This window comes from Vipera ursinii, assembly GCF_947247035.1.
Source record: "Vipera ursinii genome assembly, chromosome: 5".
Classification (NCBI taxonomy): domain Eukaryota; kingdom Metazoa; phylum Chordata; class Lepidosauria; order Squamata; family Viperidae; genus Vipera; species Vipera ursinii.
Window position 1 is genome coordinate 97,170,658 of NC_139518.1, and position 26,526 is coordinate 97,197,183.

Here is a 26,526-nt window from a genome sequence, read left to right on the forward strand (position 1 = left end):
AATAATAGAGTAGTAGAACAGAACAGAATAGAATAGAAGCAGGAATAGAATAGAATAGAATAATGATGAATAGAATAGAATAATGATTAGAATAGAATAGAATAGAATAATGATGATAATGATAGAATAGAATAGAATAATGATAATAGAATAAAATAATGATAATGATAATAATAATAGAGTAGAACAGAATAGAATAGAGCAGGAATAGAATAGAACAGAATAGAATAATGATAATGATAATATTAGAGTAGAGTAGAGTAGAACAGAATAGAATAGAATTCTTTATTGGTCAACGGTGACTGGACACACAAGGAATTTGTTTCCGGTGCATAACCTCACAGTGTACAGACATGCAACAATAAAGTGATAGGTCATAGATCAGGGGTGTCAAACTCGCAGCGTCACGTGACATGTCATGTCATGACGTATCACAACTTTTTTTGCCATTGCCAGCAGCGGAGTGGGCACGATTTCACCGCGATGCATCCGGCACATGGGCCGGCAGTTTGACACCCCTGTCATAGTTCATAAATCATAGCCATCGGATTTAAGCTTTAACAGAAGAAAAAGCTTCTGGTGTAACTCACCTACTGGCACAAAACACAGGTAGTCCCCGGCTTGTAACCACAACTGACCCCAAAATTTACATCGCTAAGCAGGACAGTCGTTCGGCGAGTTTTTGTCCCATTTTACGACCTTGCTTGTCCAAATCGTTAAGCGAATTGTTCTTAAAAGTTAGTAACAAGGAAAGTGAAGGAAATCCGGCTTTCCTCCATTGCCTTTGCTTGTCAGAAGATCGCAAAAGAGGATCACGTGAGTCCGGGACACTGCAACTGTCAAAAGGATGAACCATTTGCCCAGCCTTTGAATTTTAATCACCTGACCCTGGGGATGCTGCACATGGTCGTAAGTGTGGGGAAAGGCTTGTAAGTCACTTTTTTTCGGTGCCGTTGTAACTTCGAGCAGTCACTAAATGAGTTGTCGTAGGACTGCCTACATCTTCTTGCCGGGTCAGAAGCAGCTGAGATGATGAATATGAATTATCGTGAGGAGATGCTTCTGTTTCAGTTTTGGACCCAGAGTTTTCGGCGACCGATCCATTTCTCAGAAAGGAAATTGACATTATTGGCTGAAAAAATCCAATAATGGATTTTTTGCCACCCAAATTTAACTTTATGTATATGTATAAGTACGGTATATGTATATGTATATGTATATGTATATGTATATGTATATGTATATGTATATGTATATGTATATGTATGTATATGTATATGTATATGTCATATTGGTCTCCCTTTATTCTTTGTTAGCAAGCCAAAAAAATTACATATATATAGGGGTGACATGATAGCATGTTCCAGTATCTCAGCGGCTGCCCCAAAGAAGAGGGAGTCAAGCTATTCTCCAAAGCACCTGAAGGCAGGACAAGAAGCAACGGATTTATTTTTTATTTATTTTATTTTTATTACATTTATATCCCGCCCTTCTCCGAAGACTCAGGGCGGCTTACAAGCTTAGCAGTAGCCTTCATTCTATGTATATGCCTGCTTGTTATGGCTTTCACACACCTCCCAAGCGGCATTATTACAAAGTCAGCTTATTGCCCCCAACAATCTGGGTCCTCATTTTATGTACCTGGGAAGGATGGAAGGCTGAGTCAACCTTGAGCCTGGTGGGATGCGAACCTGCACTAATTGCAGGCAGCTGGTGTTACTTAAGGAGGCATCAGCCCACTGCTCCACCAAGGCTCTTGGAAACTAGTCAAGGAGAGAAGCAGCCTAGAACTAAGGAGAAACTTCCTGACAGTGAGGACAATTAGCCAGTGGAACCACCTGCCTCCAGAAGCTGTGAATGCTCCAACACTGGAAGGTTTTAACAGGACAGCCATTTGTCTGGAATAGTATCAGGCACAAAATCAACTGGGTGGCTGGCGCCAGCCACTGTCTCTCAGCCCTAGGAATGAGGTAATGGCAAACCATTTCTGGAAAAAAAAAACCTTGCCCCCCAAAAAAACAAACAAAAAAACCTGCAGAGTTTTGTCCAGGAAAGTCTCCAGAAATCAAAAACAGAAAAGGATGGAGGGATGGAGAGAAGGAAGGAAGAAAGAGAGAGAGAGAGAGAGAGAGAGAAAGGAAGAAAGAAAGAAAGAAAGAAAGAAAGAAAGAAAGGAAGGAAGAAAGAGAAAGAAAGAAAGAAAGAGAAAGAAAGAAAGAAAGAAAGAAAAAGAAAGAATGAAGAGAAAGAAAGGAAGAAAGAAAGAAAGAAAGAAAGAAAGAAAGAAAGAAAGAAAGAAAGAAAGAAAGAAAGAATATAGTGGCAAGGTTCTTACTTGGAACTGTCTTGTTTCCCTATAGAAAAGCTGTTTCGTTCTGAAGTTCTGTTGAGAGAGTTTAAAGGGCTTAACTGCAATACTGTATGGTAGAGGTATCAACACAACCTTTAAGGGAATTGTCAATCACTGGTTCTTGCTATATTTCAAAAGGCTGTTCAGGGGCTTGTCCAAGTCCATCTAAAACTGGCAAATCAGGAATAAACACAGCTCAGACCAGCCAGGCTGGTACAGTGTGAGGAAGGATATTTTGCAATTATGACAATTGTCAGCAACTCCCCCCTCCCCCCGCCACACACACTTTTGGCCATCTCTTTGGTTAGCTTTGTTGAGTTTAAAAACACTTAAAAGACACTGTGGGAGGGGGGACCTTTTTGGGAGCGGCTTCACATTCCCAGAATAAGCTTTGGGGAAGAAGAAGCCATCTCTGTCTAAACAAGCCTTCAAACCATTCCCAAGACTTTTCTAACTTTCTTACCGGTGGGGACCCATCCTTCTTCAGACAGAGTGGTTTCCCTTTGATGGATGGGCTGCCATCAGTAAAAGCAGCTTGAAAGTGATTTTAAAGGAACTAAATATCTCAACATTGACCTAATGATCAATGCGTGGATAATGTCTAATCATAAATAAACCTTTGGTCTACAGATAGTAGGCTGAAGACTTGGAAGCTATCACGTTGCCGAGAGTACAGCGTGAGTTCTGTTTCAGGGTTGCCTAAGATAAGGGAGAAGATTGTGCACCCACCTCCCTTACGTGTGTAGGAAGCCAACAAGGCATTTGAATTTTACTTCCACGTGGGAGTGGAGCAGCATTTTCCTGCCATTTCTTAAGTCAGCTGCTTTACTTATTTAATCAGAATAGAGCTGGAAGGGACCTTGGAGGTCTTCTAGTCCAGCCCCCTGCTCAAGCAGGAGATCCTACACCATCTCAGACAAGTGACCGTCTAGCGCCTCTTCTTAAAAATCTCCTGTGATGAAGCACCCACAACTTCTGGAGGCAACTTCTGTTCCACTGGTTAATTGTCCTCACTGTTAAGAAGTTTCTCCTTAATTCCAGGTTGCTTCTCTCTTTGGTCAGTTTCCAACCGTTGTTTCTTGTCCCTCCCCTCTGGTGCTTTGGAGAATAATTTGATCCCCTCTTCTTTGTGGCAGCCCCTCAAATACTGGAATACTGCTATTTCCCCTATTTGTTCTTAGACAAATCCAAGTTCTGCAGCCGTTCTTCATATGTTTTAGTCTCCAGGCCTTCAAGCATCTTAGTTGCTCTTCTTTGCACTTTTTCCAAAGTCTCAACATCTTTTTTTTTTTGCTGAACATATTGTATAGAACATGTTGTAACACCAACTTTATCTCTTGATGTTCCATCATCTGTTGACATTGCTAGTTCTGCTAGGAATTATACCTTGTGTAATGGATCCACCTCTAATTGTGTTACAGGGAAATAAATCCATACACACTGGGCTCACTTCAGAGGGATAGAAGCAAGATCAAGTGAAGTACTAATACCACTTTACAATGCTTTGGTAAGGCCACACCTGGAATACTGCATCCAGTTTTGGTCACCAAGATGTAAAAAAGATGTCGAGACTCTAGAAAGGGTACAGAGAAGAGCAACCAAGATGATTAGGGGGCTGGAGGCTAAACATATAGGGAACGGTTGCTGGAATTGGGTATGTGTATTTTAATGAAGAGAAGGGTGAGGGGTGACATGATAGCAGTGTTCCAATATCTCAGGGGCTGCCCCAAAGAAGAGGGAGTCAAGCTATTCTCCAAAGCACCCGAAAGCAGGACAAGAAGCAACGGATGGAAACTCATCAAGGAGAGAAGCAACCTAGAACTAAGGAGAAACTTCCTGACAGTTAGAACAATTCACCAGTGGAACAACCTGCCTGCAGAAGCTGTGAATGCTCCAACACTGAGGTTTTTAAGAAGAGACTGGACAGCCATTTGCCTGAAATGGTATAGGGTTTCCTGCCTGAGCAGGGGGTTGGACTAGATGACCTCCAAGGTCCCTTCCAACTTTATATTATTATTATTATTATTATTATTATTATTATTATTATTATTATTATTATTATTATTATTATTATTATACACACATAGGATTGCATAGGAAGCCCTCTTGATAGGTTCTGATCCATGCTTTTCAAGGTGGTGCCTAGCTAAATGTCTGTGGAGATTCTCTGTCATCCAGGTCATGGTTGTCCCAAAGGTGCTTCTTGGAAAAGCAACTGGACTTTGTTTTTTTCCTTGAAGACATTGTGCTTCCATCCAAGAAGCTTCTTTAGTTCCTGAAGAAGAAGAACGGAAGAATCTTCTTGGATGAGAAGTGAAATACCTTCAATGAGAAAAAAAAAGTCCAGTTGCCTTTCCAAGAAGCACCTTTGGGACAAAATGTCGATACATTTTATGCATCCAAGCTTCAGTGGCTAGAAAAATGAGGCTAATAGGTTATATAATGACCAGAGTCTCTTTATTTGCATAAAAGATAATATCTCCTTTGAGTCAAGCTCTACTCGAGTTCATGGACATATCCTTGTGGTCTTCTTCTTGGCCAAGATAGACATTTGCTTTCTGTCACGATGTTTCTTCAGCTTCCCAGTAGCCTACAGCTAAGTACTGATCAGATGTGATCCAGCTTACCTTGTTTAACTTAGATTGGCAAAGCTGAGCTGTCTTGGCTCAGGCTTATATTTATTGAAAGCAAATTCTAAGAAGCATAGGGTCAACCTTCAAAGCTGTGGTCCTGTATCTTTTTTTTTTTTTTTGCTGCTTTTGGTTATAGGTTGATCCACATATCTGAGGGTTTAACGTCAGAGAAGAGCACACGGCGAGCTTGACAAACATATCCATTAGGGCAAATTGTTTTCCCTCAGTGACTCTTTAATGTTGTTCTACTGTACTTGGTTTGGGCAATATCGAATTAGCGGCACTCTAAAAAAGCTGCTGGCATAAAGTCAGGTTAAACGCCCCTCTTCCACCAAGGTTTCACATGTGAATTTCAACAGAAATGTCAATAGTTGTTTTTTTTCCCCCGCCCCTTGCATAATCTGATTTCATTGGGTTCCCTGTAGGGACAAACAAAAGTGCTTTGTTGACACCAGGCTATTGGCATAGGTCCCACAGGGGTAGGCAACCTCGGCTCTTTTACGACTCCTGGACTTCAACTCCCAGAATTCCTGAGTCAGCATAGCTGACTCAGGAATTCTGGGAATTGAAGTCCACGAATCGTAAAAGAGCCGAGGTTGCCTACCCCTGGAGGTAAACCTTCTCTCATAGGGAATGCGACGGACAGACTGTTCTTTCTGATTTGCTCTCCGTGATATTTCTCGTTAAAAAAAAATAATCTCTGCAATAAGCAGGAAGCCACCGAGAGAATAAAACTTTGGAATACTGAGCGAAAGAGAGTCGGAGAAGAGTAACTCCAGAGAGAAGATCGTTGGAGCCTAAACAAACTCATGAAAGGATGAGACATTTCAGTAAAACCACAGTGAGAACGTTCTTCCTTGTTAAGAGGTACAGTTGTGAGGAATGAGTTCCACCGAAGGAAGAAGGTTGACCTTGTTCGAAATACGGTGCTGGAGAAGGAGGATTTACACTGCTTTTTGGACCATTAAATACTCGCGAAAACCAAGCCGGAGTCACCAGAAATGAGCGTCGTGAAACAAAAGCCGCCGTACTAATCTTCTTATTTACTTCCTCTTTTACTCCTTCAGGTGTCAAGGAACATTGTACTGATGCATGTATGGGGAAAAGGCAATAATAGAAGAGAAGATTTGTAGCTCAGGGTTAAATTGTGGGGTCCTTGGCGCTCTCTTGAGTTTGATGGTTTCCTTGCAGATGCTTCATTGCCAAAACACATAATCTCAGCAGTGCATTGGTCACCTAGTTTGGTAATGAAACGTTTGCGTGAAAACCACCAAGCTCAGAAAGCCCCAAGGAGCCCACAGTCTTCCTCCTCCTCCTCCTCCTCCACTCTGCAAATCCTACTCCTTTGTAGCACTGATGGTGTTACCTAGCTTGGTAATGAAATGTTTGCAAGACAGATCCTGATGTTGTATGAGGGGGGGATAAATGGAGTACTGAAAGCCCTAGAAATGCACCTATAAGAATCATATAACCTGGTCAGAGAGAGGACAATGGTGGAGGTTTTGCCCGTAAAGTCATGAGGAATTAGCCATGACTTGACAGGATGTAATAACAACAGAATAATACCAAAGGAACAATAACAACAGAAGATGTGAAGGGACCTGGCCCATAGAATCTTCAAGAATCAGACCCAATTAAATGGATATCATCGTCATCGTCATTGTCGTCGTCGTCATCATCATCATCATCCATAGCTTAATGAAGAGAAGGACTAGAGGTGACATGATAGCAGTCTTCCAGGATCTCAGGGACTGCCCCAAAGAAGAGGGGGTCAAGCTATTCTCCAAAGCACCTGAAGGCAGGATAAGAAGCAATGAATGGAAACTCATCAAGGAGAGAAGCAACCTAGAACTAAGGAGAAACTTCCTGACAGTTGGAACAATTAATCTTGAGAAGTTGTGGGTGCTCCATCAATGGAAGTTTTTAAGAAGAGACTGAGCAACCATTTGTCTGAAAGGGTATAGGGTTTCCTGCCTGAGCAGGGGGTTGAGCTAGAAGACCTTTTAAGATTCTATTCTATTCTATTCTATTCTATTCTATTCTATTCTATTCTATTCTATTCTATTCTATTCTATTCTATTCTATTCTATTCTATTCTATTCTATTCTATTCTATTCTATTCTATTCTATTCTATTCCATTCCATTCCATTCCATTCCATTCCATTCCATTCCATTCCATTCCATTCCATTCCATTCCATTCCATTATTCTATTCTGTTATTCTATTCCATTCCGTTCTGTTCCGTTCCATTCCATATGTAACTGTTCTTCCCCCCTCCAGGACAAAGCAGCTTGAAAATCAGGATTGCCCTGGGCAACCAGCATTGTCTTGGTCCCCTCATAAAGGTCCACACTTCTATGGGGGCCATGAGAGAACCTTTCCCCCAATTTTAGGGAGCTATCACTATGGAAAAACTAATGCATGGATATTTTTGCCCTTGTTTGCTCTGTGGATGCATGAACCAACCTCGAGACCCCTTACCAGTGTCCATGCTGGCTTGAAGATTTGGACGCGGAATCCCATGTTTCTGCAAGGCTCCCAGGAGGGGCAAGGTCAAGCGACGCCTACGACTTGTAGTAATCCTGCTAACCAAATTCATTAACTAACTAATTCCACTTAAGGTTCTTTTCCTGGTACCGCTGAGCGCCAGAATATCAGCGAACAGGGGGTACCACCTTCTAGTCTATGACGGTTCACCCCCAAAATCCAAGCAGGATTGAGCTTGGATGGAGACCACAAAGAGGATCTCAGGTCAGACCAGGAAGCTGAAGAAGCAAGCCAAAAGAAAGCAAGGGCAAGATATGCCTGCACTGTTGCCAAGAAAAACAGCACAGAAATGTTTCATGAAGTCACCAGCAGCTGAGCTGGGTTCAAGGCGACGTTATTGTTTTGCAATAGTTGAACTCTAGGAGCAGCAGTGTCCAGAGTGTTACGTTGGCAGTTAGCAGAATCCAGTCACTTTTATCTCAATGATGAAAGCTTCAGCTTGTTGCACTTCTTACACAACAACATATACTGTTCGAAGTACAAAAATCAGACCAAGTTATTCTCTCATCCCTTGACAAGGCTGTTTCTCATGTTCATGGAGATCACCACTGTAGGATAGGATAGGACAGGACAGGACAGAACAGAATAGAATAACAGAGTTGGAAGGGACCTTGGAGGTCTTCTAGTCCAATCCCCTGCCAAAGCAGGAGATCCTATACCATGTCATTGTCCAATCACAACTTCTGGAGGCAGGTTGTTCCACTGATTAATTGTCCTCACTGTTAGGAAGCTTCTCCTTAATTCCAGGTTGCTTCTCTCCTTGATGAGTTTCCATTGCTTCTTGTCCTGCCTTCCGGTGCTTTGGAAAATAAGTTGAACCTCCCACCCCCACTCTTCTTTTTGGCAACCCTTCCAATATTGGAACACTGCTATCATTTTTATTTTTTATTTTTTATTTATCTTTGAACAGTTTTATGTCCTATTTTATAATGTAGCTTCTGCACCATCAACATTTACACACCCAAACAGTTGCAGGGGCTCACAGTGCCCTAGACCAGATCCTCAAAGTATATATTCATCGTGGTTGTGTGGCAATTAAGGAGAGATTGAATATAGACAAAGATTTTTTTTTCAAAGTTGAAAAGAGGGAAGTTAGAGCTGTGACTGTTATCACCCCTGATGGCTCTGGTCAAACAGATTGTGGAGATGAAGATGGTGATGATGATGATGATGAAGAAGAAGAATTTCCAGCAGACCACCTTCCTTCCCATCTGTTAAATTACTCATTTTTTTTATAGATACACAACTTCCTTCCCTTCCCCCTTCCCTCCCTCCTCTCTCTTTTCCCCCTCCCCTCCTCCCCTCTCTCCTCTCCTCCCCTCATCCCGCCTCTCCCCTTTCTCCCATGCTCTCCTCTTCCTCTCCTCTCCCCTTTCTCCTCTCCCCTTTCTCCCATGCTGTCCTCCTCCTTTCTCCTCTCCTCTCCTCTCCTTTCCTCTCCTCTCCTCTCCTCTCCTCTCCTCCTCTCCCCTTTCTCCCGTCCTCTCCTCTCCTCTCTTCCTCTCCCCTTTCTCCCATGCTCTCCTCCTCCTTTCTCCTCTCCTCTCCCCTTTGTCCCGTCCTCTCCTCTCCTCTCCTCTCCTCTCCTCTCCCCTTTCTCCCGTCCTCTCCTCTCCTCTCCTCTCTTCCTCTCCCCTTTCTCCCATGCTCTCCTCCTCTCCTCTCCCCTTTCTCCTCTCCTCTCCTCTCCCCTTTCTCCCGTGCTCTCCTCCTCCTTTCTCCTCTCCTCTCCTCTCCTCTCCTCCTCTCCCCTTTCTCCCGTGCTCTCCTCCTCCTTTCTCCTCTCCTCCCCTCATCCCGCCTCTCCCCTTTCTCCCATGCTCTCCTCTTCCTCTCCTCTCCCCTTTCTCCTCTCCCCTTTCTCCCATGCTGTCCTCCTCCTTTCTCCTCTCCTCTCCTCTCCTCTCCTCTCCTCTCCTCCTCTCCCCTTTCTCCCGTCCTCTCCTCTCCTCTCTTCCTCTCCCCTTTCTCCCATGCTCTCCTCCTCCTTTCTCCTCTCCTCTCCCCTTTGTCCCGTCCTCTCCTCTCCTCTCCTCTCCTCTCCTCTCCTCTCCTCTCCTCTCCTCTCCTCTCCCCTTTCTCCCGTCCTCTCCTCTCCTCTCTTCCTCTCCCCTTTCTCCCATGCTCTCCTCCTCTCCTCTCCCCTTTCTCCTCTCCTCTCCTCTCCCCTTTCTCCCGTGCTCTCCTCCTCCTTTCTCCTCTCCTCTCCTCTCCTCTCCTCCTCTCCCCTTTCTCCCGTGCTCTCCTCCTCCTTTCTCCTCTCCTCTCCCCTTTGTCCCGTCCTCTCCTCTCCTCTCCTCTCCTCTCCTCTCCTCTCCTCTCCTCTCCTCTCCTCTCCCCTTTCTCCCGTCCTCTCCTCTCCTCTCCTCTCTTCCTCTCCCCTTTCTCCCATGCTCTCCTCCTCTCCTCTCCCCTTTCTCCTCTCCTCTCCTCTCCCCTTTCTCCCGTGCTCTCCTCCTCCTTTCTCCTCTCCTCTCCTCTCCTCTCCTCCTCTCCCCTTTCTCCCGTGCTCTCCTCCTCCTTTCTCCTCTCCTCTCCCCTTTGTCCCGTCCTCTCCTCTCCTCTCCTCTCCTCTCCTCTCCTCTCCCCTTTCTCCCGTCCTCTCCTCTCCTCTCCTCTCCTCTCCTCTCCTCTCCTCTCCTCTCCCCTTTCTCCCGTCCTCTCCTCTCCTCTCTTCCTCTCCCCTTTCTCCCATGCTCTCCTCCTCTCCTCTCCCCTTTCTCCTCTCCTCTCCTCTCCCCTTTCTCCCGTGCTCTCCTCCTCCTTTCTCCTCTCCTCTCCTCTCCTCTCTTCCTCTCCCCTTTCTCCCATGCTCTCCTCCTCCTTTCTCCTCTCCTCTCCCCTTTGTCCCGTCCTCTCCTCTCCTCTCCTCTCCTCTCCTCTCCCCTTTCTCCCGTCCTCTCCTCTCCTCTCCTCTCTTCCTCTCCCCTTTCTCCCATGCTCTCCTCCTCTCCTCTCCCCTTTCTCCTCTCCTCTCCCCTTTCTCCCGTGCTCTCCTCCTCCTTTCTCCTCTCCTCTCCTCTCCTCTCCTCTCCTCTCCTCTCCTCCTCTCCCCTTTCTCCCGTGCTGTCCTCCTCCTTTCTCCTCTCCTCTCCCCTTTCTCCCATACTCTCCTCTCCTCTCCTCTCCCCTTTCTCCTGTACTATCCTCCTCTCCTCTCCTCTCCTCTCTCCACCCTCCACCCTCCCCTCTCCTCTCTCTTTTTGTTTTCCTCATCAAAACGTCATCAAGCAAAAAATATATCTAGGTTTAGCAGCCACGTAGAAAGGAGCACAGGCAACATGTGCTCCCAGCCTTTACCAAACCACGTTGCCTTCATCTGTTGGCTTAGATCAGTGCCTGAATACGGTGGGCCACTCGTTAACCGAGAGATGGCAGGAGTCACCAGTAGCAAAATCAAACACCCTTAGCAACAGTCAGGCTTTAATCCTTTGAAATGGCATCAGATAAATCTAAACGCTTTCTGTCTGCCTCAGCAGAAGGAAGAATCACTCGTCTGAACCATCCTGTGGAGACCAGCAAGTTCAAGAGTGGTATATTTGAAAACTAGGCCAGGGATATGTTTGTTTGGATACAAAAGTGTTTTTTTTCCCTTTTGATCCTAAAACCAGATGTGAATGGAATATGTTGAGATTTCACCTTTTTTCTTTCTGAATGGCAGAATTAAGCCCAGATCCTTGATTCTGAGCTGCTGACTATTTAAAAAAAAAGGCAGCTAAGTGATACAGAATGGAGGATCAAGAGGTGTTCTTCACGGATCACTCCTTTTGTGGTTGAGTGGGACAAAAAGAGTTCCAATTTTTTTTTGCAGGCTTCTCTTTTCTAATATTCAACTCCCTTCTCTTTCAGACAAAATATGTGACCAGATCAGCGATGCTGTCCTTGATGCCCACTTGAGGCAAGATCCAGATGCCAAAGTTGCTTGTGGTAAGAGGTGGCTTCTTCTCCTCACCTGTTCTGTACCAGCCTGCTACCGGCCCTGCAGAAAAGGCAGGGACAACCCCTTTACAAACGGCAAGAGGCTGGAATAAAGCCTGCCAAATTTATTAACATAAAACAGACACCAACCATGAAACAGGAGCTATGAAACAGGAACTATCCAAGCGGTTGCCTTCAGCAAACCAGCCCTCCCACACATTCCCCTTAAATACAGCTCAGGGCGTAGCTTCTCTCTGCCTCCTTCTGAGGTGCCCCATTGCCTTCCTCTGTTTACTCCTGATTGACTGCCTCCTGCGTCGGGCGTCCTTGAACAGGGCCAGCTGTGGGTCATCTTCATCCACGCTGTCAGGCTCACACAGCTGGGTCTCCACCAGGTGGGAGGGGCCTGGCTGAGGGCTCTGCAGAGCCTCAAAGCCATAATCAGCAAGCTCTTCAACACCCCCCCTCCTCCTCTGAGTCATCCGACCCAACTGCTGAACCCACAGGCTGACCCTGAATCACAACATCACCTAGATAAACATTCCACATTTAATGGCCATCAGAACATCTGAAGGTAGTACCACAAACTGGGGGTACCCCTGGCAGAAGTGACAAGTGCTGAGTTACTATTTCCAAACTATATCCCAGATTTCATCCAGCTGGAGAATGTTTGAGGTTGACCAACACGTGCTCTCACTGTAACACAACCTTATTTTTGTGTCGGAGGCGGACATAAGAGGCAAGTGGGTGGGTTACAGCAGAGCAGAGCGGTGTGGTGGCCTAGTGGTGAAGGCACTCACCTCCCACTTGGAGTTTAATCTCAACATAGCAGCAGATGTTTCTCTCCCAGGGCTCAAAGAAAAAAAAAAGTCTGCTGTGAACCCTGCATAGGTGTCAGGAAGGGAATCCAGCCGGTAAATTCTCAGCTCCATCCAGTCGTCTTGACTCTACCCGGAATTAAGGGATTACAGGGTTGTAAAAAGGGAGTTATAGCATCAGCAGAGCAAACAATTTGAACGATTTATAGCAAATGAGTGAGATCAGGAGGAGGATGTAACAGAGTGAATATGATGCTAATTTGAGTTAAACAAAGGGGTCTTAGAACGGGTGGCAGCATAATTTCGTTGATAAACAGGTGGTGGTTCTCACCTTTGCATCCAAGACAGCCACAGTTTTGTGCCAAAGGTTTCACTTTTCATCCAAGAAGTTCTTCAGTTCAGTTCTGAAATGTTTTGAAAGAAAGAAAGAAAAAAGCAACCAAAAAGTTCCAGTTGCCTTTTGGAAAAGCACCTTTGGGATAACCCTGATCCGGATGATGGAGAATCTCCGTAGACTCTGTCTTGTATTTTATTACTGAGTATTTAAGGCCCTCTCCTGATGTATAAAAGACATAGTTGTGGTAGTGCAATCCAAAATTTTTCAGGGCTTTTAAGGTAAGAATTAGACCCTTGAATTCTCTTTCGACCTACATGGTTGATTTGGGATTGAAGAGGTACGTTTCTTTAATTAGTAACCTAACCGTTTGTTTTTTTTAAATTCCATTTATATCCCGCCCTTCTCCGAAGACTCAGGGCGGCTTACAATCTTAGCAGTAGCCTTCATTCTATGTATATGCCTGCTTATTAGGGCTCTCACACACACTCCCCCAAGCGGCATTATTACAAAGTCAGCTTAATTGCCCCCAACAATCTGGGTCCTCACTTTACCTACCTCGGAAGGATGGAAGGTTGAGTCAACCTTGAGCCTGGTGGGATGCGATTTTTACTCTGAATCATTTTTTCTCCAATGTTTGTTTTCCTCCAAAGCCTTCAAAGCCAGTCCCATGAAGAACCCATTCCTCTAGTCTACAGAAGCTGTAAGCACAACAGCAGACTAATCAGTAGAAGGCAGATGCATTTGAGCAAATCAGCTGCAACACAGATGTTTTAATTTCCCCCTCCGTTAAGCACTTTGTAGACCACCGAAGGTTCTCCAGACAAGGGAGCTGAGCCTCTCTGAGCTGCTTCCTTGAGGCAAATCCCAACCCTGAGGGCTTGGATTGAATTGTTTTTTTTCCTCCCTATACGAGCCAATTGTTTCCTTTCGCCTTTCAGAGACGGTTTGCAAAACGGGAATGGTTCTTCTCTGCGGAGAGATCACCTCCAGAGCTGTGGTGGACTACCAGCAGATTGTCCGAGACACAATTATGAACATTGGCTACGACGATTCGGCTAAAGGTTGGTGGAACACTAAAGGAGCTCTGCTTTAGCGGCCCATCCCTGCCAAGGAAACGAAATCTGACTTTTTTTCAGGAGGCAACTGGACTTTTAGCTAGGATGCTCAAGGGACTGATGCAACTTTGGTTGAGCAATGCTCTTTTTTTTTTCTTTAACTAGCCAGAGGTCTCCAGCTCTTTGCATAAGGAGGGGAAAGCTATTTATGGGCTGGCCAAAGGTTATCTCAAGGTTGGGTCATCCCTCACACAGGAACTGCCTCATCCCATCCTTGCTATTTGTTCTCGACTTGACCAACCGGCCCTCAGCATTTCTAGCCATTAATGACATCAAAGCTGTTTACGGAGGCTTCAAGGGGAGCATCCGAGGATCCTCCTTAAAGCTATTTGGGGGTTGCGTAACTTGTCGAAGTGGTTTCTCTATGGTTAATGGAATTTTACTCCGTTAGGCTTTGACTACAAGACCTGCAACGTCCTTGTGGCTTTGGAGCAGCAGTCCCCTGATATTGCTCAAGGGGTTCACCTACACAGGAACGAAGAAGACGTTGGTGCTGGAGACCAGGTAAGATTTGCACCGTTACCCAAAGGCATAAAATATGTTCTTCCGGGGTTGCGGATTCAAGAGCTCAAATAAGCACCTTGGGTTTGAAACGCATTCTCAGGGATAAACTTCAGGAATGTAAAAAAAAAAAGCCAATTATTCCAGGGGTCAAATCTCTTCCTTGTTGGCAAATCTGAGGTAAGGGTCAGGCCTGCAGGAGCTGATGGCTGACGTATTAACGTATTTACCTACGGATGCCGAGAACTGGGATTTTAGCCTGTAATTTGCTTTTCTTGCTCAAGCCCTTTCTGCAATATTTCTCGTCGGTCAACCAAAGTCGTCTTGGTGTAAAGACAAAGTATTCGCTGACCTACGTTTGACTCGGGCTGACTTTATAAATAAACTTAATAAATAAGTAGAGAGGTTTGCATGCTCTACTTAGAGTAGGATAAGTCTACTCTTGCCTTTCCCTTGGGCATGTTTACCTTTTACTTCCCAGTTCAACAGCCTGGGATCTCCAAGTGTGACCTCCAAGCAGATCAGACCCTGCTTGGCTTTTTCCAAGGCTACCTCTCTAGAACAGAATAACAGAGTTGAAAGGGACCTTGGAGGTCTTCTAGTCCAACCCCCTGCTCAAGCAGGTGATCCTGTACCATTTTGGACAAATGGCTACCCAATCTCTCTTGAAAACCTCCAGTCATGGAGCACCTATAACTTCTGAAGGCTTCCACTGGTCAACTTCCACTGGTGGATTGTTTTCATCATTAAAAAAATTTCTCCTTAGTTCTAGATTGCTTTTCTCCTTGGTTAGTTTCCATCCATTCCATCTCTCCATCTCTCTTTCTCTCTTCTATCTTGTCTGACTGTCTCTTTCTTTCTTTCTTTCTTTCTTTCTTTCTTTCTTTCTTTCTTTCTTTCTTTCTTTCTTTCTTTCTTTCTTTCTTTCTTTCTTTCTTTCTTTCTTTCTTTCTTTCTTTCTTTCTTTCTTTCTTTCTGACATGATAGCAGCATTCCAATATCTCAGGGGCTGCCCCAAAGAAGAGGGAGTCAAGCTATTCTCCAAAGTGCCCGAAGGCAGGACAAGAAGCAACAGATGGAAACCAAACAAGGAGAGAAGCAACCTAGAATATAAGGAGGAATTTCCTGACAGTGAGAACAATTAACTAGTGGAACAACCTGCCTCCAGAAGTGGTGAATGCTCCAACACTGGAAGTTTTTCAGAAGAGACTGAACAGCCATTTGTCCGAAATGGTATAAGGTTTCCTGCCTGAGCAGGGGGTTGGACTAGATGACCTCCGAGGTCCTTGTTATTCTATTCTATTCTATTCTATTCTATTCTATTCTATTCTATTCTATTCTATTCTATTCTATTCTATTCTATTCTATTCTATTCTATTCTATTCTATTCTATTCTATTCTATTCCTGTTCTGTTCTGTTCTGTTCTGTTCTGTTCTTTATTTTCTTTTTGTTTTTTCTTTAATAAACTAGCAAAATACTAAAGAATTATCCCATCTTTCTTCCATGCAGGGCCTGATGTTTGGGTATGCAACTGATGAAACTGAAGAATGCATGCCTCTAACCATTATCCTTGCCCACAAGCTGAATGCCAAAATGGCCGAGCTGAGACGCAACGGAGTCCTCCCTTGGCTTCGACCAGACTCCAAAACCCAGGTAGGTTTGGATCAAGCCCAGTGCCTCATTCTCTAGAGCTAGGGTAGGCAACCTTGGCTCTTTTATGACTGGTGGACTTCAACTCCCAGAATTCCTGAGCCAGCCATGCTGAGGGGAAAGGGAGGGGTTTCCAAGCTGAGCCATGCTGGCTCAGGAATTCTGGGAGTTGAAGTCCACGAGTCATAAAAGAGCCAAGGTTGCCTACCCCTTCTCTAGAGGCTTAGAGCCAACCTGTGTGGCAATACTAGAGGTCAAGATCGTATGAGGTAAGGTTGAGGAAAAGAGAAGTCCAAGGATACAGAAGATGGATTGGATCAAAGAGATGATCTTGGAAGAGCTGCGAGTCGTTCCTCAAGACAGGTCAGGGGACTGGCTTTGGTCTATTACAGAATAACAGAGCTGGAAGGGACCTTGGAGGTCATCTAGTCCAACCCCCTCCTCAGGCAGGAAACACCGTACCATTTTAGACAGTCTCTTCTTAAAAAACTTTCAGTGTTGGAGCATTCACCGCTTTTGGAGGCAGGTTGTCCCACTAGTTAATTGTTGTGACTGTCAGGAAGTTTCCCCTTAGTTCTAGGCTGCTTCTCTCCTTGATTAATTTGTTTCTTTGCGGCAACCCCTGAGATATTGGAACACTGCTATCATGTCACCCCTAGTCCTATGGAGAACTGCACTATATGAGGAGAAAAGAAGATGGCTATTTATTTCACTGGGTATTTATTAGCCGATCATTTGTCCCATTCCCCACCTATAAGGACGGTAAGCTTATTAAGTCAGGCATTAAAAACCCTTGAGATGCAACACAGCCTATGATTGCAGCAGTGGGACCTAACCCCAACGAAGAATTGGGTCACAGAAGATAATTTTTCATTTGAACTGGCAGAAAGGAGGAAGCATCCGACAATACCAGAGATCCTCCATTGTGTCAGAGGTCCTGCTAGCAAATCCAAGGAAGGGACTCTTGGGAAATTGTTCTTCCCTTAAGTTCTACTTTTATTGAATACACTACACTGGCACAAAAGAAGCAAAAACCAGCTCTGAATTCCCTGCTCCAATATCCCCAAAATTTTGTCTATGGAAATTCTCAGTCATTCCAGGTCGTGTTTGTCCCAAAGGTGCTTTTTTCAGGAGGCAACTGGACTTTATTTTTTCTCTTTGAAGATGTTTCGCTTCTCATCCAAGAAGCTTCTTCAGCTCTGACTGGATGGTGGGGAAGGGAAGGATTTATACACCTTGTAGACAGCTGGTCATTTGCATCCTTTTAGAGGATGGGTCCCTTCCCTGTTGGAGACGGGCGCAGGCAGTTGGGGATGAGTCTGTGTTGTCTGCATCTCAAACTGAGGCTCAAATGGTTCTTGTAGTCTGCAGTGATTTCTGGAAATCCGTTCATATTCCCTCACCATTCGAAGGCTAGTCATCCCAAAGTGCATAGCTAAATGTCTACAGAGATTCTCAGTCATCTAGGTCCTGGTTGTCCCAAAGGTGCTTTTTTTCAGGCGGCATCTGGACTTACTTGTTTTTCTTTGAAGATATTTCGCTTCTCATCCAAGAAGCTTCTTCAGCTCACACTGGGTCCACACAATTAAACTTGAATTTCCCCCTTTGCCCACCCAGCCCCTTCCATCCATTGCGATCTCCAATCGCATACGTTCCTTTCGTTATGGGAACTGTCCGGACTGTTCAAACACCTGCGCAGTGAGACCTTGAAGGGTGGAACAGGGTCTCACAATCTCCATTCTCAACTTGACACGTTTTTTAAAAAAATCTTGCAAGCAGCCAAAGGTTCTTTTCTCTTTCCGGCCTGGTCTAAAACCACCCTTTTGTCATTTCTTTGCAGATCACAGTTCAATACGTCCAGGAAGATGGGGCGGTCATCCCCGTGCGGGTTCATACCATTGTCATCTCCGTGCAGCACGATGAAGGCATCTCCTTGGAGGCCATGCGCAAAGCCTTGCAGGAACACGTGATCAAAGCCGTAGTGCCAGCCCACTACTTGGATGACAACACGGTTTACCACCTGCAACCCAGCGGCCGTTTTGTCATCGGAGGGCCACAGGTGAGCCTTATCACCTCACACAATCCCGAACAGTTGAAGCCACATTTTTATATTAGATCCAGTAAACGATCTAATTTGTTGCCCCCCCAACTTGAGCCCAAAGGTTCTGTTGCTGAGTGAGGCATTTGTTAAGTAAATTTTGCCCCCTTTTTCAATGTTTCTCGCTGCAGTTCATTGATTGCTACAGAAGAATTCTCTTCCCTTGATTGATTTGACCAGGGGTAGACAACCTTGGCTCTATTATGACATGTGGACTTCAGTTCCCAGAATACCTGAGCCAGCATGGGGGAACTATGGCCCCTTCATGACTCGTGGACTTCAATTCCCAGAATTCCTGAGCCAGCGTGGCTCAGCTTGGAAACCTTTCCCTTTTCCCTCAGCATGGCTGGCTCAGGAATTCTGGGAATTGAAGTCCACGAGTCATAAAAGAGCCAAGGTTGCCTACTCCTGGCTTTGACCCAAAGCTTTATAAGGGATGCTTTAATTTTGATCCCGCACTAAGAGACACATTCATATTTGGATTTGTTTTCAGGGTTAGCTAAACAAAAGAGATTTATTTCATCTTCTAAGGCTTTCTTTTGTCTTTTTTTGTGGGGGATGGGGGGTGGGAACTAGAGTTGAAACATTTTTCCAAAACACATTTGGTCTTGCAATATTGCAGGGCGATGCAGGAGTTACTGGCCGGAAAATCATTGTGGACACTTATGGCGGATGGGGTGCTCACGGAGGCGGAGCTTTCTCCGGCAAGGACTATACAAAAGTGGACCGATCAGCAGCGTATGCAGCCCGGTGGGTGGCCAAATCTTTGGTGAAGGCAGGGCTGTGTCGACGGGTTCTGGTTCAAGTAAGTCACATTTTGCTAACCTATTCTATAGTCAAATAAAAATCACTTTATTACAGCCATATGACCAGATTTCTGGCAGTAGAACTGTTCTATCTATCTATCTATCTATCTATCTATCTATCTATCTATCTATCTATCTATCTATCTATCTATCTATCTATCTATCCTCCTACCTATGTATCTTCTATCTATGTATCTATCTATGTATGTATGTATCCCTCCCTCCCTCCCTCCCTCCCTCCATCCATCCATCTATCTATCTATCTATCTACCTATCTTTGTATCTATCTATCCATCCTCCTACCTATGTATCTTCTATCTATGTATCTATCTATGTATGTATCCTATCTATCTATCTATCTATCTATCTATCTATCTATCTATCTATCTATCTATCTATCTATCTATCTATCTATCTATCTATCTATCTCTATCTCTATCTCTCTATTTCTATATCTATCTATCTATCTATCTATCTATCTATCTATCTATCTATCTATCTATCTATCTATCTATCTATCTCTATCTCTTTATCTCTATATCTGTCTGTCTGTCTCTATCAATCAGTCAATCTATCTATCTATCTATCTATCTATCTATCCTCTCTCTCTCATCTCTCTATCCTTTATCTATCCTTTAATAGTGTAACCCCGTATACAGAATACAGTTTGAAAAACTAGATTGCTTAGTATCAAAATCTTTAATTACAATGTGTTTCTCTATATTTTCCCATTCTTGTATCATTTTCAGCAGTGTTCAAAGAATCTCTCTCTCTCTCTCTCTCTCTCTTTCTCTCTCTCTCTCTCTCACACACACACACACCTGCCTATCATCTATCCATCCATCCATCCATCCATTTATGCATCCATCCTTCAATATTGTAATCCAGAAAGAGAATACAATTTGAAAAAATTCAGTCTTAATCCCTTACGCATCTCCTCAACTTTAAAATTTAGAGTTGTCCTCTGCTCTTTCTGACCTATTAATGCCATTCTGTACTTGACCCTGTGGGCAACCAGAGATAGGTTTTTGCCTCCTTCCCAAAATCTGGACCTTTTCCCTGACAAAGGAGTGCCCACTAAATGGATCTGTGGATGATATCCATGAAGCCAGCCTCATAGAAGAAAGACCTCCAAAACCCCTTGAGGGTCTTCTAGTCCAGCCCCCCTGCTAGAGCAGGAGAACCTATACCATCTCAGACAGGTGACTGTCTAGCCTCTTTTTAAAAATCTCCAGTGATAGAGCGCCCACAACTTCTGGTGGCAAGCTGTTCCACTGGTTAATTGTCCTCACTGTTAGGAACTTTCTCCTTAGTTCCAGGTTGCTTCCCCCTTTGGTCAGTTTCCATCCATTGTTTCTTCTCTTGCATTCTGGTGCTTTGGAGAATAAGGTTGATCCCCTCCTCTTTGTGGCAGCCTCCCAGATACCGGAATACTGCTATCATGTCTCCCCCATTTCTTCTTTCCTTTAGACTAGCCAAACCCAAGTCCCGCAGCCGTTCTTCGTATGTTTTAGTCTCCAGGCCTTGGATTATCTTAGTTGCTCTTCTCTGAATTTTTCCCAAACTCTCAACATCTTTTTTGTAGTATGGGGACCAAAATTGGTTGCAGTATTCCAGGTGTGGCCTCACTAGGGTTTTATAAAGTGGTGCTTTATAAAGTGGTGCTTTGCGTGAGCTTAAATGGACTCCAGAAGATGGTAGAGGACAGGAAGGCCTGGAGGAACGTTGTCCATAGGGTCGCGATGGGTCGGATACGACTTCGCAGCTAACAACAACAACAATACTTTGCGTGATCTCGAGTCTATTCTGTTCTACAGATCTCTGTTCTCAAGGTGTCTCTCCTTCTTGCACTCAGGTTGCCTATGCTATTGGCGTGGCTGAACCACTGTCCATCTCCTTGTTCACCTACGGTACCTCTGCCTACACTGAGCAAGAGCTCCTCAACATTGTCCACCAGAACTTTGACCTTCGACCTGGAGCCATTGTTAAGTAAGTATTCAGCTTTTGGGGGTATAGCCGAGTAGAAACAAATGGTGTGTACGCTAGCTTTTCTAGTCCTGGGGACTGAGTGAAGAATCTGAAAACCTCCTTCCATTCCCTTTCGAGTTTTCTCCCCAAAGAACCAGCTTCTGACCAGGAAGTATTTACGGTGGCTCAGTGGGTTAGGAAGCTGAGCTTGTCGATCAGATGGTCGGCAGTTTGGCGGGTCGAATCCCAAGTGCCGCATAACAGAGTGAGCGCCTGTTACTCGTCCCAGCTTCTGCCAACCTAGCAGTTTTAAAGCACGTAAAAATGCAAGTAGAAAAATAGGGACCACTACCGTGGGAAGGTCACAGCGTTCCGTGCGCCTTTGGCGTCTAGTCATGCTGGCCACATGACCATGGAGACGTCCTCGGACAAGCACTGGCTCTTCGGCTTTGAAACGGAGATGAGCACCGGCCCCTAGAGTCAGAAACGACTAGCATGCATCTGTGGGAGAACCTTTACCTTTACCTTTTACTCCCACCCTTTGGGAGTATGATAGTCACGGGTCCTGGAGGAGTGTGTCTGTGACAAACCATTTCAAATATGTCCCTCTGGGAAGCTTTCCAGCTTTATGCTCAACATGGAATCAAATAGTTCTTGTGACCATTTGGCCAACTGGGAAAAAAGAGTCTTGGTTTCAAATGTTAGACAGTTCCAGGGCTTAAAACCTGACCTCTGACAAGGGCTAGATTTATTGGGTGGCAGCAGTTCTGTCAGTGAAGGATTAATTATCCAAACAAGAGCCTGGCCCTCTTTGAAGGAGAAGATGGACTTGTCTGTAGGACGCAATGTTCCAGAAGATTTGCAGGGAACGTCAGAAGGAAAGGATTGGCCTTCAGAGAAGCCCACACTCTCTTCTGGCCCAGAAGAATGCAGAAGTGAAATGGGTGTATATAAATTCCCTGATCGATTTACATCAGTAACCTGATGTAATTAGCTGATTTACATCAGTAACCTTCGTGAGTAGCTCGCTCAACATACACCTGGAGTTTTTTTTTAAAGCGGTGTGTTGTGGCGGTAGCTTGTGGCATCTCCTTTCGTGGCAAGTACCTTGGTGGATCAAACAAGAGGCCCACAGAGGTCAGTGTCCTTTGTCTGGAATGGTCAGTAAGAAGCCAATGGAAAGTCTGCTTATTCAAACCTTTTCCCCTTATCACATCTAGTATATGTATGGGGCGTGAAAATTTTTCATTTATGGGCTGTAAATTGCGGCCTTATTCTAGTCCCATTTCAAATGCTGTAGTGAGACCAGGCCTTGGGGGGAAAAAGAAAGAAAGAAAAAAAATGGATTGGGTTAAGATTGTGATGTACTGTATATGAGAGTAGAATAGAGTATAGTAGAGTAGAGTTTTTTTTCTAGGCTGTAGCAACTTTGAATGGTCATTAAATGAACAGGACTAGCTGTATAGCCTCCTTCAGAGAAAGAAAAAAAAAATAATAACTGTCCAATGCTGCTAAGATCGGATGTTCTTGCTTTGACAACATATGGAGATGCAGCCATTTTCTTTAACTTGTGTATTACTCTTAGAGTTAGAATTAAATGACGCTGGGGGGCGGGAGGAGGAAGCTGTGCATGGGAATTAGTTAGACATAACAATATCATAGTAGTTTGTGCTTCAAGGTTGTTTGAAATAAGAGATGATAAGAAATGGTGGGTTGGAGAACTGGAGGGAAGGCCTGCTTTTCAAACTGTTTGGAGAATGTGATTTATGACTGTTAACTGGAGGAGGGAATTGTGCTTTGATACTATGTGCTATGGGGAGGGGAATTCAGATTTTGGCTTCAACTATGTACGTGCCGATGCCATGCTACTCGAATAAAGATTTTTTAAGGTAAACTATGCCTCGAATTTCTTTGAAGAGCTTCATCTGTCGGAGCCATGACAATAACTTTATTTACTTTTTTTTACCCTTAGGGATCTGGATTTAAAGAAGCCCATTTATCAGAAAACTGCTTGTTACGGCCACTTTGGAAGAAGTGAATTTACTTGGGAAGTTCCGAAGAAGCTCGCCTTCTAATTTTCTTGGGCCAACCTCTCTCCATTTCAAAGGAACAGGATTTTACTACCCCGAGTGCTTCCGTTTGACCACTGTCAGTGCTGGAAAAGAAAATAATGGAGAAATGTTCCCCTAGTTGCTTTCTCTACATCTCATCCCATGCAGACTTACAGAGGATAAATTTGGGGCAGACGGATGCCATTTTAATTTTTGTCTAATGCTGCTATTTTGGGGTAGGGGAAATTCTATTTGAAAAGACGAGAAGGGCCCTTAAACCTACAATCAAACAACGGACTTTGTTTTAATTTTTATTTTTTCCCCCAATCCAGCAATCTTTCTAAAATACTAAGAGGAAGAAACATGTTTTTTCCCCCTCAAATTCAGTATGGTTTCTCAACATTTTGCAACAGGACAATTCGAGTTTCCGGCATCCTGCTTCCATGTGGAGCTTTTACTACAAGGAGTGAAACAGAACATTTTCTCCTCTTATTGGAGACCCATCTTTTCGAGAGGGGTTTGCCACATTTTACTAACTCTGTTCCAACTGTCCAATCCATGTTTAATTCTTTCTTGCACTTTCTCTCTTTCCTTTCTTAATGGCCTTAGCAAGAGTCCTTCACAGAGGACCAGAAGGAAGCCTGTCCATTACGGTCCTATGTCATGACGGTCATAAAAGCTGTGGTCATAAAGTGAAAGTGACACTTGTTAAGCAGAGGCCGCTGTCATTAAGTGAACCAACGGTTCACTACAGGGATGTTTTTGCCCAAAACCGGAATTACCCATTTTTGGCAAAACCATTCTGATTCTACGGCTGAGGGATGCTGCAAATAATGGTAAAGATGGCGATGTTGTCAACCCCCCCCCCCCAAAGTTCAGTCAGGGTCCAACTCCTCAGAATTTCTAATCTGGTTCGTAAGTCCCCTTTTCCCATGTCGGTCACAACTTTGAACCGTTTGCAAAGCAATCCGTTGTACTCCTGCGAGTCAGTGTTTTAGGTGCATGCCCGGTGCCTATTATCGACATGCATAAATGCGGCTGACATTTCTGGAGCCTGTTTCTAGACAGTTTTAGATACAAATGATGTTTGTTTGTTTTTTAAGAAAAAAAAGATCGGGAAAACAGCGGCTACACAAAGCCACGCTTTTCAGCCACTGAATTGAGCCGGTGTGGTTGAATGGTAAGCTCAAGACGTTCACGGGACTCGGAGAGAAGCTGCCAGCAGTAGAATAAATGCAGCGAGAGCCGAGGGAGGACATGTAAAGGAGCAGATGAGAGACGGAGCAGCAGCCTATAAAGAACGACTCTTGGGAACTGCTGGCCCGGCAATGAACTCTGGGAAGAACCCCGTGCATACAAGACTTGGAGCGGGAGAATAAGAGCCGTTTCCCCAGTATTTTAATTTAAAATATGGCCACTTGTGTACTGACCCCAAAAAATCAGGATATGCGTTTGCTTCAATCAAAATGATATCTTCGGCCAATAATGAAAAAGAAAGCCAGTCTGGTCTAGTGGTGGAGGCATCAGGCTTAAAAACTAGGAGACGGTGAGTTCTAGTCCTACCTTAGCCATGAAAGCCAGCTGGGTGACTTTGAACTAATCGCCAGGAGATTGTGAGTTCTAGTTCCGCCTTAGGCTAAAAACCAGGAGACTGAGAGTTCTAGTCCTCCCTTAGGCATGAAAGCCAGCTGGGTGAGTTTGAACCAATCGCCAGGAGATCGTGAGTTCTAGTTCCGCCTTAGGCTAAAAACCAGGAGACTGAGAGTTCTAGTCCTCCCTTAGGCATGAAAGCCAGCTGGCTGACTTTGAACAAATCGCCAGGAGATTGTGAGTTCTAGTTCCACCTTAGGCTAAAAAACCAGGAGATTGAGAGTTCTAGTCCTGCTTTAGGCATGAAAGCCAGCTGGATGACTTTGGGCTAGTCCCTCTCTCTCAGCCAAACTCACCTCACAGGGTTGTTGTGGGGAAAATAGGAGGAAGAAGGAACGTTAGACACGTTCAGCACCCTGATCTATTTGTAAAAATAGTAAAAGGTGGGATAAAAATAATAATAATAAAAGAATGCAGAAGGAGGAACGCCTCCCATGAGCTAGAGAGAAACGGTCCTGCGGAAACAAAATGGTTCCAAGGCACCGTCTGATGCTTCTGAGTTCAGCTAGAACAAGAACACAGAGGTGTATTATCTGGCCTTGTTGGTTGCGCTTCTTGAAATGAACGTTGCCTTCCTTTGCTGGGGATGAAAAGGCATGGAAGCCCGCTCTGCTGGGATCTGTGACATTGCTGTGTATCTTCTCCTCGGAATTCAAACCCAGTATTTTTACTTTACGGTGTAAAGCATCGCCTATGTTCAATGGTGCTATATAAATTGCTATTCCTCGCAGAGGTCAGGCTGGTGTCATAATGACAATTCTGTCTCAGGATTTACAAGCCCGGGGGAAATCCTATCAGTGCCTTGATAGATATATGTTTGTTTGTTTTTTTAAACTGGGATAAGGTGTCCCCCCCACCCCCTCCTTAGTGTCTAGCTTTTTTTTTCTTCTCTTGTGTGTCTCTTGCAAATCTCTCTCGGTTGTTTGTTGATGGGTTTTCCCACTCCTGATGTATAGATCATCTCTTGGGTATCCGAGCAACTGGCTGGCAGGGGCAGATAACCCTATTTTTTTTTTCAAAAAGAGAGAAGGAGAGGGAGGGAAGGAGAGTGAGAGAGGGGGGAGGAACGCAAAGCACACTTTTGCAATGTATTTAAAAGTGCATAATTTTAATTAAATAAAATTTAAAGTGAAGGGGACGGTTATACTTTGCCCCCTTGAATTGCAGCCGTTGCAGAGAAGGAGAGCGCTGGGTTATTCTAGGATGATGAAAAAATCGGAACTTGGTACGACCTTTTCTGCTAACGAGGGTTCAAAGGTGCCAAGGTTTTTGTCAACTGCCTCTCGTTTCAATCTGGGCATCTGATGAAGCTGACGACTTTTAATAAAATGTGTTGAACAATCAGCTAGGCTCATGGTCTTTGGCCACCAGAGGGCAGCATAACCCAACTTGGTCTAGTGTTCATGGATCACCTATTGGATCCCAACGGTGCTTTTTTTTTCTTCCAGCTGGACTTTCTTTGTTTTTCTCATCCAAGAAGCTTCTTCAGCTCCGACTGGATGGTGAGGAATGGAAGGATTGGTCTTCCTTGCAGACTGCTGGTCATTTGCATCTTTTTAGAGAGCCGTTGAGGCCCTTGGAGTAACCTGAGTTGTGGATTTGGTTCCTGTAGTCTGCATTTCCCCCCCCCCCCCTGGAAATCCGTTCATACTTCCACACCTTTTGAAGGGCGTTCATCCCAAAGGGCCTGGCTAAAAGTCTACGGAGATTCTCGTGTTCATCCAGGTCCTGGTTGTCCCAAAGGGGCTTTTTTTCCAGGAGGCAGCTGGACTGTCTTGTTTGTCTTTGAAGAAGTCTGCAAAGAACACAGATCCTTCCATTCCTCCACCATCTTAGCCAGAACTGAAGAAGCCTCTTGGGTGGGAAGTGAAATGTCTTCAAAGGAAAACAAAACCAAAAAAAGCCCAGTTGCCTCCTGAAAAAGCACCTTTAGGGACAACCAGGATCTGGATGACTGAGGATCGCCATAGACGTGGATCCACCTAGTTACGTTATTAACAGAATCAGGCAACCAAGGGGTTAGAAGGGACCTTGGGTGTGTGTGTGTGTGTGTGTGTGTGTGTGTCTTCTAGTCGAACCCCC

At 44.6% G+C, this 26,526-nt stretch overlaps 1 protein-coding gene and 1 long non-coding RNA gene across 2 annotated transcripts in view; one reads left to right on the plus strand and one right to left on the minus strand.

Moving 5' to 3' along the window:
* The window catches only part of MAT1A (methionine adenosyltransferase 1A), a 27,968-nt gene extending 2,180 nt beyond the window's left edge, over positions 1–25,788 (plus strand). Inside the window, exons 2-9 of the mRNA XM_083364250.1 lie at positions 11,381–11,458; positions 13,543–13,665; positions 14,111–14,223; positions 15,731–15,874; positions 17,712–17,930; positions 18,592–18,774; positions 20,631–20,764; positions 22,716–25,788. Coding sequence (XP_083220376.1) covers positions 11,381–11,458; positions 13,543–13,665; positions 14,111–14,223; positions 15,731–15,874; positions 17,712–17,930; positions 18,592–18,774; positions 20,631–20,764; positions 22,716–22,818 — 1,097 coding nt within the window. The 3' untranslated portion in view covers positions 22,819–25,788. The remainder of the gene's footprint in view (positions 1–11,380; positions 11,459–13,542; positions 13,666–14,110; positions 14,224–15,730; positions 15,875–17,711; positions 17,931–18,591; positions 18,775–20,630; positions 20,765–22,715) is intronic.
* Positions 10,904–13,304, minus strand: LOC310641325. Its single transcript, XR_014492715.1, has 3 exons — positions 13,160–13,304; positions 12,599–12,671; positions 10,904–11,510 (listed from the first exon to the last, which is right to left on the minus strand). It is a non-coding gene; the product is annotated as an uncharacterized lncRNA (long non-coding RNA).
* Positions 25,789–26,526: the final 738 nt, after the last annotated feature.